Source organism: Megachile rotundata, chromosome 10, assembly GCF_050947335.1.
Source record: "Megachile rotundata isolate GNS110a chromosome 10, iyMegRotu1, whole genome shotgun sequence".
NCBI classification, from domain to species: Eukaryota; Metazoa; Arthropoda; class Insecta; order Hymenoptera; family Megachilidae; genus Megachile; species Megachile rotundata.
This window is the reverse complement of record NC_134992.1, coordinates 12,206,526-12,222,055: the sequence shown is the minus strand read 5'-3', so window position 1 is coordinate 12,222,055 and position 15,530 is coordinate 12,206,526. Positions and strand designations below refer to the sequence as shown.

The window sequence follows — 15,530 nt, the reverse complement described above, 5'->3', positions numbered from 1 at the left end:
AGTAAATTGGAATCATTGTGAAATTATCTTTAATAGCGCTACTTAAGATGAATACGATTGTTTTTCTTCGTGTGCCTACGCGAACAATTATTCGCGGTTGAATGGGAATTTCGTTCATTATGCGATCGGGAATAATTGGAGTGATTGAGAAAACGAATCAATAGGGCTGAATTATGAACATTGTGGTATATAGGCTGTCTCACAACTAGTGTAACTCATTTCTAGTTGTGAGACACCCTGTGGATAACAGGGTTCAATTTCGTAATTTATTACGTTTAACATTATCAAACTGTATAGTAATAATTAATAAGTAATCAATTATACAATCGATCATTTTGCGGATATTCCAGTTTGAAATATTAAGAACTTATTCCACTTTCTCCGAATTATTATTTCTCCACTCGAAGTCTAATTTTAATTAAAATTTCGAACGCAGTTCGCCGTCACATCTGGGTTAAGGGTTATAAACAAACAAGTTTCGTTGCCAATTATTTTGAAAGGTTATTTGTTAAATTAAAACGTACACGCTGTCACAGTTAACGCACAATTACTTGCGCACTTCCTGCGGTAAATACTAGCCGGAAGTACCTTGGAAGAATAACAAATATTAAGCGTCGGCTCTCAAAGAAAAGCTGCACGTGCCGATCCCCTCTCCGATAGAAGTAATAATTGACTCTCTCGTACATAATTAAACTTACAGATATTATCAAAGTTTCGTTATTAAGTCGAGAGAACTTTTTAGAAGCGCAATCGATTGAATAGTTTCAACATTTTCGAAGATATAGTATTAGAAAAATGCACAAGAATATTGTCCAATAAGAACGTTTTTATTCTGTTGGTTACATCGACTCGGAACGTGCGAGGACAGGACGCCTTTATCATATTGGAATTGTTAGGCCTCGGTTTGAAAACAGGAAACGGAAGCCGCGACGTGCTTTCGCAAAGATATCGCAAAATGAACGATCAACTCGATGGGTTTTCTGGGTCACAGTACGCTGTTACTGTCATAGCAATCGGTACATAATCGATTTCCATACATGAACCATAATTTAAGTACAATTATGTCTTACATTAATTAGATAATTACATTACTCGAATAATTGAATTCCGCATCTAACTGAATTTTGCTTAATTCGATAAAATTAACTGAATATGAAATAAGAAATTCTTAAATTTCTTGGCTATGTAAATTTGAATCAAGCTTAATTGAGCTTTCTCAATGGCAGTTCTAACGAAGTACTTATAACCGCTACTTATATGGACTCATATCAGGGGTGTCTGAATTGGGATGCTGTGTTGGGACTTATTTCTGGCTCGAGTGGCAGCCACTTCTTTTTTTAGACTCCAACCGATCCCAGAATATTCGAGTAATAGATTTGAATGAAAATCGCTTTGATGTGTCCGCCTTCTGCTGCGATCCTCTTTACATATCTACGCTTTACATGCCAAACCGAGCTTTTACACAGATTTCCGCTCTGAAGCTGCCTCTTCGTATGATACTTCTAATGGGGCTGAATGTTCAACGATAGTCCTTAACACCATGAATCTTCCTCAAAAGTATTTCAGTTTAATTAAACTTAATGTTATGAAATTAATAAAAACTTTAGTAATGAAATATTGCTAAGTCTTTACTTGTTTACATATTGTTCTTTTATGGCTGCAATATTGCTACCCGTGATATTCGCGTTATATCGCAGCGTTACGTATTTTATCATCACAAGTACTTGTCTATTCTATAGCTTAGTGCTGTATCATCACGCATTGTGTTACTCGCGTGTTGTTATAAAGCCTTGCCTTACATCACCGCGTTGTACAGTCCCGTTACATTATCATAAGAAAATTGTCTCGCATTATATCGCCGTGTTATCGAGTACAATAGAGTCTATTTGAAGTAGAGAGTATCTGCACCTGAAAATCAACAAAAGTTTAGTAATATAATCGAAAGGATTACGGCGATAAATGGATCAATTTCGAAGGTCAGCCGGGGTACCAACGGTAGGACCCCTGGCCGGCGAGAAGGAAAAGGGTGGCCTCGGTGTGGTGCACGCCCCGTGTTATTGATCGGGCTCGAGCGCACATCGGATTCGGAGACTCGTGGTGGTTGCCCTGGAGCCTTCGTAGAGCCTCGTCCTTTCGTCTCGATCCACAGCCAACTATTCATCGATTTCGTGTACGGACTTAATCATTCGGAATCGTTCGTGCAAATAAATCGAATGAACCATTTAGCCAGCAAGTTGAAAGCACTGGTAACGATGTAATCGACGAAAGAATAGCAGACTCGTTAATTAATCCCGCGAAAAAACGTAGTTGCCGGGTCAAAGAACGAGGCTGCCGTTTATCAGGCGTGTTTCTGCGGAAACAAAAGCAACTGGAGCATCTCGATATTCCCCGGTGCCGCTTCTTCGTATGCGTCGCACCACGCCAATAGCCACGGGACGGGAACATTTTTATCTCGCCGTTGTGCATTCCGTATCGCTCGACTTTCCATGCTCTTTTCTTCTCCACGTCGATCGATCCGAGTGTGTTTCGAAGTAATCAACCGCGACAACCTGTGTACACTCGGATGCAACGGAGCTTTCCTCTGGCAAAGAGCAAGCATGAGGAAAGGTGCCACGTACTGTTTTCCTTAGGTTTTTTGAAACATCTGCAAAGAGCCCAGATAAAGTTCAGGATAAGTTTAAGGAGATTTTGGAGTATTTTCTACAGTATTAGATTTTCTACATCTTCATTTCCTTACGTCATTCCAGGTATACTAGTTGCGTCATCATTAGTTTACCTTTGTCACAAACCGTGACCTGCTGCGTTTGTATTTTGTCCACGAACTGCCATTTTACCCGGTTACGTATAGTCTGAGGCTTTTTGTTCGTTCCAGAAAAACCTGCCCCTCTTTCTGGAGTCTCATTCTCTCGTAGAAGAATAGACGTCGGTCACGTGAACACCGACCGATGATTCGTTAGGTTTCCATGCAAATAAGAGGCTGGGCTCGTTCTTCCGTTGCCGAGGAATCCAACGCGATTCAACACTGCCCCTGTAACGTATTATGTTAGGATTATATCCTGGTGGTAGTAAGTTACGAGCAAGAATCACTCTTTATAATTGCTGCGATTAAAAACTCGTCGCGATGCCGACATTACTCGCAACGTAAATCCTTTCTACTTATCCTCTCATTACCATAAAATAAGATAATCAGCAAAGCATCTATTCATCTAAACTTGATATAAAAATCTAAGTTAATCTCAGAATCTAAGGTAACCTCATAAAATCGAAGTTATTTACGGTATTATCGGCTTCTTCAGTGGAATCCCTAAGTTGTAGACATCGATCACCGATTGGCTTCAACGGGTCGCTATTAAACCTTGCTGACCACTCTAGTCAAAGATTAACGACCCACTAAAGGAACGATCCGTATAAAATGGTCCTGTTTGAACCCTCGTCGCGGTACCACCTCGTTTCTGTACATCTTTGCACGTCGTCGGCCAATGACTCCGAAGAAGAGAAGAGGGGTCGTATGCACGACCCCAGCCGGGGTGTCCTGACACGAGCCGTGGCCTCTAGTCGGCGAACCGTGCAGTGATTTTGCAGTCGCAGCTGCGGGAATAAATGGGGCCACGACTTCGCTCCTACAGACCCTCTGGAATCAAAACAGTCGTAATCTTTCGTGAGATGCACGTTTTACCGGCGGCTTTTATTCTGCATACGCCTTTTATTTCGGTGCACGGAATAGGAGCGAAGGGAGAAACACTTTTGTTTCTCACTTGCTATATGGTTCACAGAAAGAAATCATCTCTTAGGTTCTTGTAAAATTGTCCTACTCCCTCGCGTATATCTGGGGACGTTGCTGGTAATGTCATCGCTTTGGGAAGAATGAAATGAGAGGTTTTATTAGGTTGTCCTTATTCACAGGATTCCATTGTTTTGGAATTTCAAAATTTTAAAGTTGAATGTTCCAAAATTCCAATATCATTGTTTCAACATCTAAGCAGCAAAGTCCAGACACCATATTGTTTGATTGATCACAGCGCCATCTGTAAATAAAATAATCTTAATTGACTGTTGGAGGTCGTACTTCAGAAACATAATTTTGGGCAACAGATGTGCTTTTGGCAATTTCGCAATAAAAAGATAGGAACCTAAGAGCTGTACAAACATCGTTTCGGTAAACACGCCGAAGATTAAAGTTTCTAAAACGCAAAACAATCAGCGGTCGAGGAGGGTCAAAAATCCTGTTCACGCGAGGCGCTTCCACGAAGGGCGTAGATAAGATACAGTCGGAACGGGACTTCTGTATGACGGCCACCTGGAATCCGTTGCACTCTGCTATTTTTACCGTGCCATTTATTTTCTTAAAGATTTAGGGCCGTGGTTAAGTTTATCTCCGACATAAACACGCTCCACAATAATTCCCTTCGAAAATAACCGATAAGAGTACTTCGGATGGTGGCTGACGTTTGCTCAGCCTTTTTCGGATGCATTCGTGCGTAATGTGTTTCAGATAGCGCAGAATGCCCATTCAAATTCAGGATGCGTCTGACAGCGGAGAATTTATTGTGCGATTTAAATCTGCACGATCTTTTTCTTCATCGGGATAACAGATGGTTTCCTCTGCCATTTTGTACGCAGTAATCTAGTATAAGATTCTTTTATTATCGAAGAACAATCGAGATGTTAGAAAAACTAACAGATTTTTAATGGTACTTACGGGTAATCCTCCAGAATCGCGATCGTAGTTTAATTTTTGCTAAATTACTCTCCAGTTGTCTGGGTACACATATTCCCTCACAAAACACACAGACAACTTTGTTTATACAATGTTCTTCCTTTTTTGTATCTACGTTCCCTCGGGTGTGCATTTTTAAAAGTATTCTACGTACATTCTAACCGAAATCTCGACGCGTCCTCCCTCTCCCGGCAAAAAGTTCAAATAAGTTGCAAGGACCCTCGGCAGATGTTCTCATCTAGGTAGAAATTGTTGAAACGTAACAGAGGTAGCATTTCGTTAGGAATAGCAGTGGTGTTTCTGGAGGAAATTGCTGGCATTCTACTGTAAATATTTGAACTCCTGTCGTTTATTTATCTTTGGATAAAAGAAGTAATCCGCCGTAATGCATCGCCAATGCTCGTGGGGCACGATTCCCGCGAAAATGGAATTTAGAGGTTAGGATATGTACGAAATTTTTAAACTTGACATTTCTGAATTTAAAAATTCGAAAATCATGTCTTCTCACTTATTCTATTTTTCTAAATTTTCATAAGTTTTTCTTCTGCGTTCATGATTTGTAGAATTTCATAAATGTACAAAACAATTTCATCATACAGCCGTCACTGGCCGGTGTTGTGCACATGCACGAGTAGCCCGAGAGTGTACTCGGTGGTGTTTTCACGGAAATGGATCAAGCGTTCCAATGAATTTTCACGAGGCGAGGGTTAGCGGATTAACGCTTTCTGCGCTCGGAGTTGCGCAGAGGATGTCTGACGCAAAACTGGGTTGTACTACTTCGCTCGGGTCTGGCTGCAGCCGCAAGACTGGCTAAGGTGCAACTTGCATAATACATGGATGAACAGAAGCGGGCTTGTAACCTGGCTAACAGCGGAAGTTTCCCTTGTTAAAAGAATGATAAACTTTCCTGATACAAAAGAGTATGATTTTGTTCTCACCCTCCAGGAGATAAATTAATTTGTTGAGGTTAGATGATTCCTTTTACCCATTCTTGACGGTCAAATGATTTTCATTATACTTTATCATTTATAGATCTGAAATAATGATGCAAGGATTTAAAAAGAAACGGACGTTACATTGAACATAATGGGGTCCTTTGATTTTACTGTTTTGAATTTTAAGACTCAAATTTAAAAGAGTGATTTTATGAGAGATGCAGCAGCAGAGCCATCTACAGAGCAATCTCGAAAACAGATACAAATGATGCATTGGAAGCATCAAATAAGGTAGATTCGCAAGGTAGGGGGTCACTTTATTGGCGCCATAAACGCGCAACGTAAACACCGGTATGATTAAACTATTGATGTACACGCCTTTTAGAACCGTGATACCTTCTCCTAAGGGAATCGGTAAATGAAAGCGGCCGATGGAATCTCCTGTCGAATGACGTTTGCAATTAATCGGGTTACTAGGGTCGTTGAGCCCACCCGCTGCCCTTAATTCAAACCTTCTATTGGATCATTGGAATCTGTTTGCCGCGTCTGATTTGTTCGATAATTAAATCTAGTGCCACTGCGAAATGAATGTTTTCCAAAATAATTCTCCTCGGGTATTCGTTGTAACGAATAACCGAAACAACTTTCATTTTCATTATATTTATATGAAATTTGATATGTCTGTACTTATGAGTTTACAGTACTTACATATTTATAAGTTAATATACTGTGATTATTTATAAATTTGTAAACTGTAGAAGTATGTTTAAGTTCTTACTACATGTGCCTTTGAAGAATTCTAAATGAAAGAAGGCCATATAGCGAGACTCTGTGAAACTTTAAACAACTATGTGAAGAGTAGAAGGAACCTTGAAAGAGTATTTTCTGAAGTTTGTATGTCTAAGAAAAGTTTCAAGAATGAATTCTGCTCCGTAGGAATACGTGAATCGATACCATGGACAGAAGATGGGATCCCTGGAGCCGCACGTGTTCGCCCTGGCGGAAGCGGCATACAGGTCCCTCCAGGACACCGAAAGCAATCAGTCTTGCGTTATATCAGGAGAAAGTGGTGCGGGCAAGACCGAAACCACCAAGTTCATCCTGCAGTACCTTTGCTCGGTGACCAGCAACGTCGACACGTGGGTTGAACAACAAATTCTGGAGGCGAACACCATTCTCGAAGCTTTCGGTAATTACCCACTTCCTCCGCTAATAAGCAATTTAACCGGTTAATTATATTTTCCTCCAGTTTGCTCGTACACCGAATTTTCACCCAGAAATTTTACCCCTTAATAGCTTTACTGCACCGATACACGAAGCACGTGCCTGTTTTGCCTGTCTGAAGTTTCGTGTAAATTCGTTTGGGAATTACGAGCCTCTGTTCGATGCAAATTCCAGTAAAAACGAGAGAGAAGGAGAGAGAGTTGGCGCAGGGCTTTGGAAGAGGGAATTATGTTCCACGATTTTCTTGCTTGGTGCACAGCAATTCATTAGAGGTTGATTAATTTGGGTCGTCAAAGATATATTTAACGTACAAAAAATTGTGATTGGATCTGCTTCACAACAGGAATACACGAAACTTTTTACTATTAGGTTGAAACACCGAATGTAAAGAACAGAGTCAACATGAATTAACAGAGATAACACGAGTTAAATATCAACTCGTTAGTCGTGATTGCTGATTACTTTTTAAAAAGCAATTAAAGCTCCGTCGAAACAAAGTGAAATCTGTCCTGTCGAGTTTCATTCAGATATCGAATATTTTTGTTTTTTCGCGCGACAATTTTAGACGCCTCTCATAAAATACATTTCCGTAAGCGTAACCGCTGGGCCGTGTTAAAAGCGACGCTCACAGAAACAGGCGGGGTCGTGAGCGGAAGATTTTTATGAAACGGGTCGATGGACGTTATTCCTAATGGCATTTAAAAATAAAGGGGATTCATTACTCGGAGTCAAGAGGCCGCGAACGAGTCAGGTGTTAAATGGAGGGAGCGAGGGGTAGAAACTGGGTCACGAGAGACGAAAAGATTTAAGGGGTATCATAAAAATTGTACCGTTTGCTTTTGTCCCTCGACAAAGCGGCACGAAACCTCTAGCTGCGTTGTGAAAATATTTTCTCTTGTATTCGCGATACAGAGCTCTAAAAGCCTCGAAAAGTTCATTCACAGTGAATTAACAAATCATTCGTATTAATCGTATCAAACAAATTACTTCATAAAAATGTAAACACGAACTTTTCTATATATTTGTTCTTTTTGTGTAAAATAATAAAGTTTTGTTTCTTTAAAACAAAACAGGTAACGCGAAGACGGTGAGAAACGACAACAGTTCCCGGTTCGGCAAGTTCATGCAGGTGTGCTTCGACAGCAAGTGGATGATCAAAGGGTGCATCATTCAGGACTACTTGCTGGAACAGAGCCGTATCACCTTCCAAAGTGCAGGGGAGAGAAACTACCACGTGTTCTATCAGCTGGTCGAGGCCGGCACGAGGGACAAAGAATTCGCCGAGCAGTATAAATTGAAGCCAGCCAGTCACTACAAGTATCTCAATCAGTCTGGATGCGTCAAGATCGATGGGATCTCTAATTCCAAGAAGTTGGACGCTCTTAGGCTCGCGTTTAACGTGCTTCAAGTAATTACAATGCACGATTAATCTTCGTACCACCCCTTAACATTAATAAATACCAATTTATGAATCAACCACGTTCGCATGTATTTTCAGTGGTGAATAACAGTTTCATTTTTGCAGGTTGCGCCAGAAATGTGCGAGGGTATTTTCAGAGTGCTGTCTGCTATTCTTTGGCTGGGCAATTTAAACTTCGAAGACGTGGATGGCGAGAGATGCGAGCTAAGTAAAGAGGACCTTGACATCGTCGGTACAGTGGCTCCTTTGCTCGGCCTGCAGGTCGAAGATCTGACGAAAGTGGTGTTGATACGACAGATAAACGTTCGCGGTAACATCACGGAGATACCTTTGAAGGTACAGGAAGCCAGAGAAAATAGGCACGCGATGGCAAAAGCACTGTACTCGAGAACGTTCGCCTGGTTAATCAACCACATAAACAACTGCACGAATCCTGGCCAGGACAGCTCGAGGTTCCTCGGTGTGCTCGATATATTTGGCTTCGAGAACTTTGCGGTGAACAGCTTCGAGCAACTGTGTATCAATTACACGAATGAGAAGCTGCACAAGTTTTTCAATCACTACGTATTCGCTTTGGAACAGGAGCTTGTAAGTTGCTGGCTAGCCACTCGAGCACGTGTATATATTTAGTCGGCTGTGTAACGTACTTAACCCCCGATTGCTAGGGTGAAATGTCTATTACGCAATCGGTGGGGTGGAACTAAATTGACCTCGATGAAACAGGTGGATAATTGCGTTTGAATATTGTCTACAGTGTTCGTTGACACGCTGGAAATATATCGAGGACTAATTCTGTTTTATTGGAAAATGTATTTTGAACGGGTGTATAGTATAGAAGAGAAGCGGGCAAATGACCCGTAAATGGATATATTTATAAATGACGGGGTACTAAAAGATAATTAGTTTTTAAATTTTAAAGTGGGCACTTTTCTGTATAACTACTGTCCCGTTTAATAGCATACTGCCTTATTACTTTGCTCAATTTAGACCTCACCCTGCGATCGATGGTTAAATATAAGAATAGCCTAATTCCGTACACCATAAAGCAACACTCGCCCCAGTGCAACGAATTATCGTAACACGCGCAATGCGTTTTAAATTTCAGTACCGACAGGAAGAGATCCAATACTCCCATATCACCTTCACGGACAACACCATGTGCCTGGAACTAATCGAGAAACCTCCACGATGTGTTCTTAAATTACTGACCGAGCAGTGCCATATGCCGAAAGGCTCCGACCTAGCTTACCTGACCAATTTGCACGCGGAATTCGAGAACCACCCGTGCTACGTGAAGGGTGACGATCGCCGTAAATGGGAGAAGGAATTCGGAGTCAAGCATTACGCTGGCTGTGTCACTTACACCGTCGAGGGTTTCGTGGACAAAAATCGTGATGTCCAGCAAGACGTGTTCTTCGATTTTATGTCTAGAAGTACGAACGAGTTCGTGCAGGAGATCACGGTTTATCAAGATCTTTTGGGTTGCACGGTGGCTCGTGCGAGCGGAAATGCGACGACGATGTCGCGCGGAACATCCAAAGGCAAGCCGACGCTCTGTGATTCCTTCAGACACCAACTGCAAGCTTTGGTAGACGTTCTCCAAGCCACAACCCCTTGGTACGCGAGGTGTATCAAGCCCAACATGCAGAAGGTGGCGAATCATTACGACGAGAAGTTGGTTCTTGATCAGCTGAAGTATCTGGGCATGTTGGACATCATTCGAATAAGAAAGGAAGGCTTTCCTATACACATGTCCTTCCACGACTTTATTGCGAGATATCGGTGCTTGGATAAGGCGCGTTTGTCTTGCGTTGCCGATGAGAAAGAAGCTGTCAGGAGCTTGATTGGTAGTCAAGGAATACCCGAGACTGAGTGGCAGATCGGAAAGACTAAAGTTTTTCTGAGAAGCTACGTGCACGAGCCCCTCGAAGACTCGAGAAATCAGATGGTCACCAGTAATGCTATAATGATTCAGAAGATATGGAGAGGCTACGTTGATCGAAAAGGTATGTTACTTAGTAATGAATTAGCCTTACTGTCTCTTCTTCAATAATATTTCTGTGTTTCTTTAGAGTACAAACGCATAAGAGACGCTGCACTGAAAGTACAACATGCTTATCGAGGCTGGAAGCTGAGGATAATGTTTATTAGAAAACGAAGAGCAGCCATTGTCATTCAGAGCCATCTACGCGGCGTGTTTGCGAGAGAAGTTGCAGCGGCACTCAGAGAGATGAGGCGTGTAGATGAAGAAATGAGAAAGAGAGAGAGACTGGAGGAAGAAAGGAGGCTGATGGAGGACAAGAGAGCTCTGGAGGAAAGTCAAAGGTAAAATGAAGTGGTTGTTTGCGACTGTAATACTAACCGTCCATTTTGGTACGCAAATCTGTCGTGTCGTCCGCGTGTGATTATTGTTTGTGCGTTAATTGTATTTCCATTTGTGTCCTTTGTAGCGCACAGTACAATGGTATTGTCGGAATGGAAGCCGGGTAAGTTCGTGGGTAGTGTGAATGACGAATTGAAATCCCTTAAACAGCCGCATGATCAGCTTAGAGCAAGTAACTGCTTTTAACTTAGATGCAGATATTAATATATGATCACGCGCAAATACGAGAGCACATCATTGGCATAACTGCCCAAAAATCTTAGTTACGCCAATGCACCCGACTAATCCGTGCACTTAAAAACTAAAGCATCCGCTATTGCAATTAAACTCTACAACATTTTCACACATTTCATTCCATTTTACAGGAAGGCACAAGAAGAAATCGCCGCGTTGTCGCAAATGGCTGAGCAGATGAACTCGAAGATGGCTGCTTCAGATTTACAATCCGTAGATCTGGATAATCTATTCTCATTTCTCTCAGACGTGCAATCGACAAAGGGTAATCAAATCATCGAGGAAATTGGTGAACAAATGGACGAACTGGTAGAAGACCTCGATGTAGAACTGGAGACTGTGATTCAACAAGAAATGGAGATGAACGCAAAATCAGAATCCAAAGCTAACACTCCAAATGGGCAAGAAGCTACTTCGCCTTCGCAACAACAGCCACAGCAAAGGATACCCTGCACCAATTCTGGCAAACTTGGCCAGCCGAGTCTTCCAGAACCTACGGAACCTCCGCCACCCCCGCCACCAGTGCCATCTTTAGCGTTAAACGGAGATTCTTCCACCGACAACGGAGAACCAATTTACGAGTCTGTTTTACCACGCGACGAGAACAGTCCCAGCAGTCCAATTGTCGTAAACGGAAATTCTGTGCCACTAGTCAACGGTGAATCTTGCGGATCTCCTCCTCCAGTACCAAGCAGCAAAGTTATCAAAGAACCGATTGCTGGTAGTCCTCCTTCTAGGCCAGAATCTCGGAATTCCAATAGTCATCATTTGCACAATCATCAACCGGTGCCTCAGCAGCAACAGAATGGCCATGATCAACAGCAGCAGCAGCAACAACAGTCGCAGCAATCTCAACAACCCCCGGTCGAACGGGAACAAAGACGTAAATGTAGGGTGGAACGTAAACTTCAAGAACTTGAAGACAAGAAGGAGCCTGATAACGAAGTTACCTACCATGACATCGTGGAATTTGCACAGAACTATTTCAACAGTCACGAAAGGTCTCCCGAGGGAACTATAATGGCTACGCTTACCAGAAAATCGCGTGGCAAGAGCGTGGAATATATCCCGAAATACGAGATGGTTACATACTACAAAGGATCCACTATACCGAACTCTCACATTCACATGTACGACCCTGATAATGTCAATGTGGCTTGTTCAGTGTTTAGGGTAAGCGTTGTAACCTTTTGCATTATGAGGATTATAACATAATAGTAATTGTTTATACCTCTGCATCTTTACCAATCGTTCATGCGTTTCTTTCAGGATCTGTGTAAGTACATTAGGGGCGAAATGAAATTGGACCAAGAGATCGCAACGATTCAGAGCATAATCGGTTACGGTATCGAGCGAGAAGAACTGAGAGACGAAATTTTCGTTCAGTGCATGCGTCAAGCGACTAATAATCCCAACGCTGAATGGGCAGAACGCGTCTGGCTGTTGCTTTGTCTGGCTATCGTTGCTTTCCAACCGAGCAAGCTATTGTACAAGTACTTTGTATCTTTTCTGCGAAAGAATTTGGCTCTGGAAGGAAAATTAAGGCAATACGTTCAGTGGTGCGTAGACAATTGTAAGAATACGAAAGTCTCGTGCAGACAACACCCGCCGTCAACGGTAGAAATCGCTGCTATGAGACGGTTGGGTACCATAGTGTGTCGATTCTTCTTCCTGGATGGAAGAACGAAGGCAATCGACGTGCACCCGACTGATACTGCGGCTGATGCAGTTGCTAAATTAGGTGAAAAATTGGGCCTCCGTTCCTTGGAGGGTTGGGCAATTTACCAAAGTAGGCCAGATGGTGAAGAACATGTGCGGGCTCATGATTACCTGTACGATGTTATAGCTGCTTGGGAAATGTAAGTATATTCATGGATCTTATTGGAAACTTGTATTATTAATTTGTTGTTTGTTCTTCAAGGAAACAATGTAAGTTGAATACGGCACAGTCAACCTTCTCAACGTTGAGACGCGGAAATAATGCTACTTTAGGAAGCGGTGATAATCGATTCGTATTTAAACGAAGGTTATTCAGAAACACTAGAGAAATATCTCAAGATCCTGTGGAAGTGAATATGCTGTATGCTCAAGCTGTGTATAATGTCGTTAAGGTAAGAGAATACAAGCATGCAATGATCGTCTAATTATTCTTACACTGTATTTAACTTCACACACATTTTAATTCTCTGTTTCAGTGCGATGACTTCCCAGTATCTGAAAAGGTTGCGCTCCAGTTGGCAGGTTTGCAAGCCCAGGTGGCCCTGGGCGATCCAAAAGACAACGATAGACTTGATTATTACAGCGAAGTGGACAGTTTTTTGCCTTATCGAATAAGCCGTGCTCGCGGCGACGACGTTTGGGTGCCAATAATAGCCCAGGCTCACAGACAGTATGGCGCCGGTCGCAAAGAACTAGCTGCCAAGGTGTTGTATTTATCTTGCGTTATGCAATACCCACTCTACGGTACCACGATGTTCAATGTCACTTATCGAGGCTATTGGTCCTACGGTAATCAACTAATCTTGGGTATCAATTGCGATGGATTGATGTTGATTAAACCGGACGATAAGTTCGTCTTATCAGAGTATCGTTACCAAGACGTGGAGAGCATTATGCTGGATCCAAGTGATTCCTTTATCACGCTGTCTCTTCTTCGACACAATCCTGACAGCTCACACAAGTGCTTCGTGTTCGAGACGACGCAGAAGAACGAGATAGGTAGTCTGATCGTGAGCTACTGTCCAGCGTTGGCTGGTTGGATCACGGAGAACGAGGTTCCTACTAAAAAGCTCAAATGTATCACAAACGAAGATCGCATTAGGCTCTATCATAACCTAGTTAATTGTCGAAGAACGCTCGTCGACGCGGAAATACTGAGGAAGCCACAAGACTCCGGCGGTGGTTTCCTCAGAAACACACTTAGGAGACTGTCGAAACACAGGATAGAGAAACTGAGACAGGAACACGGTAGCGCCACGGATCACGGCGAAACTTACAAGGGATTCCCCTACGCGTATTGGGCCTTCAGCAGACAGGCGATACCTCAAAGTCTGTCGAAACTGCCTGACCCAGACGAGCAGATAGCCCTCAGCGTTTTCCAACTGATTCTGACATACGCTGGTCTGGGTCAAAACGGTGATACGGTTCGCAGAGTCGAGGACGAACACGTGAACCTGATACAAACCGTGATGGAACGCTGTATAAGAAAAGAGAATTTGCTAGGCGAATTATACCTGCAGTTGATCAAACAAACCACGGATCATCCTGATCCGAACAGCCGTGTGAATCTCAGGCATTGGGCGTTACTTTCTTTGGCTTGTTCCGTAATTCTACCGCCGCAGAAAGTTATTCGTAAATACTTGATCGCGCATCTGAAACGTTGCGCTAGCGATTACGTGACCGAAGAGGGGAAGTATGCCCGATTCGCTGAAAAGTGCCTTTACAAAACACAGGGCACGAGAAGAAGACAATGGCCACCGAGCAGAGAAGAGATAATGTGCACGATTAATCGCAGGCCTATTTACGCGAGATTCCATTTCATGGACGGACAGTATCACGCCGTTGAGTTCCATCCATCGGCTACAGCTAGGGATGTCATGGAAATTATTAAAGTTAAAATCGGTCTCGAAGAAACTGCCATGGGTAATTACTATTCTCTCAATGAAAACAGTTGTGTTAGTATCGGTAATACTATTATTTTATAATATTGTGGTTTATAGGTTATGCTATCTACGAAGTATTAGGACCAACGGAACGAGCTCTGATACCAGAAGAGAAAATCGCTGACGTAATGTCGAAATGGGAGCGTTACAGGACAGCTAACGCACAACAAAACCAATCGCAAAGAAAGCACGCACATCACTTTTTCTTATTTAAGAAACATTTGTTCCTCGATCAGTACATGAATCTCGAAGACCCAGTTGAGAAAGAGTTACTGTATCATCAAGTATTGCACGATTTACGTGCTGATCGTTTTCCGATCACCGAAAAAGAAGCTGTAAGTCTTAACCTTCTAAATTTCACCACAGATCTATGACAGATTATATCATAAAAAACTGTAATACTGTATTATCAAATAATACATTTGCAGATGATGCTGACGGCATTGCAAGCTCAGTTAGAACTCGGTGATTGCCAAGACACAGTGACGGACCACGATTACCGCACTATATCGAATCACTGCCTACCTACAAGACTGGTCCCGAATTTATGTATAGAAGGTGTTCTCCAACACCATCAGTCTGTACGAGGAATGACACCGCCAGAAGCGAAGAAGGCTTTCTTGAATTTAATTCAATCGTGGCCACTGCATAGAGCCACGATATTCGACGTGATGCAGTCGTTCACCTCGAACTGGCCACGCGTTCTGTGGCTGGCCGTCGATCAGCAAGGTCTTCATCTTCTGGAGCATCGTTCCAGAAACACTCTCTGTACCTATGAATATAGCAGTATTCTCAGTTATAGTCCAGCTGTTAGTTGTTTGATGATTATCACTGGTACTGATAAGAAGCAGAGTAAAGTCATTCTTACAACATCTCAGGTAATTGCTTCATCGGAGAACTTTTAATATTCTGTGGAAGAAAGTTGATATACTTAATGCTATACATTTCACTAAAC

At 42.5% G+C, this 15,530-nt stretch overlaps 1 protein-coding gene and 1 long non-coding RNA gene across 11 annotated transcripts in view; one reads left to right on the top strand and one right to left on the bottom strand.

Moving 5' to 3' along the window:
• Positions 1–15,530, top strand: part of Myo81F (unconventional myosin 81F) — a 37,341-nt gene that overhangs the window by 17,044 nt on the left and 4,767 nt on the right. Inside the window, exons 1-13 of one of the 3 annotated variants that reach the window (XM_076536218.1) lie at positions 5,823–5,956; positions 6,589–6,841; positions 7,950–8,284; positions 8,402–8,884; positions 9,402–10,302; positions 10,369–10,621; positions 10,747–10,782; positions 11,045–12,086; positions 12,183–12,772; positions 12,835–13,024; positions 13,109–14,555; positions 14,633–14,910; positions 15,004–15,453. In XM_076536218.1, the coding sequence (XP_076392333.1) occupies positions 6,619–6,841; positions 7,950–8,284; positions 8,402–8,884; positions 9,402–10,302; positions 10,369–10,621; positions 10,747–10,782; positions 11,045–12,086; positions 12,183–12,772; positions 12,835–13,024; positions 13,109–14,555; positions 14,633–14,910; positions 15,004–15,453 (6,228 nt within the window). In that variant the 5' untranslated portion in view covers positions 5,823–5,956; positions 6,589–6,618. Of the gene's footprint in view, positions 1–5,822; positions 5,957–6,588; positions 6,842–7,949; positions 8,285–8,401; positions 8,885–9,401; positions 10,303–10,368; positions 10,622–10,746; positions 10,783–11,044; positions 12,087–12,182; positions 12,773–12,834; positions 13,025–13,108; positions 14,556–14,632; positions 14,911–15,003; positions 15,454–15,530 lie in introns of those variants that run through there. The other 2 variants (XM_012290224.2, XM_003705367.3) reach the window with 2 other exon arrangements.
• LOC105663101 (uncharacterized) lies at positions 13–5,794 on the bottom strand. Of its 8 annotated transcripts, none has more exons than XR_013039546.1 (7): positions 5,656–5,794; positions 4,700–5,581; positions 4,131–4,624; positions 3,277–4,025; positions 2,777–3,028; positions 1,633–2,644; positions 13–1,546 (listed from the first exon to the last, which is right to left on the bottom strand). It is a non-coding gene; the product is annotated as an uncharacterized LOC105663101 (long non-coding RNA). The 8 variants fall into 8 exon arrangements; XR_013039550.1 differs by lacking the exon at positions 5,656–5,794 and having other exon boundaries at positions 1,633–1,908; positions 1,995–2,644; positions 4,700–4,839; XR_013039548.1 differs by lacking the exon at positions 5,656–5,794 and having other exon boundaries at positions 3,277–3,631; positions 3,699–4,025; positions 4,700–4,839.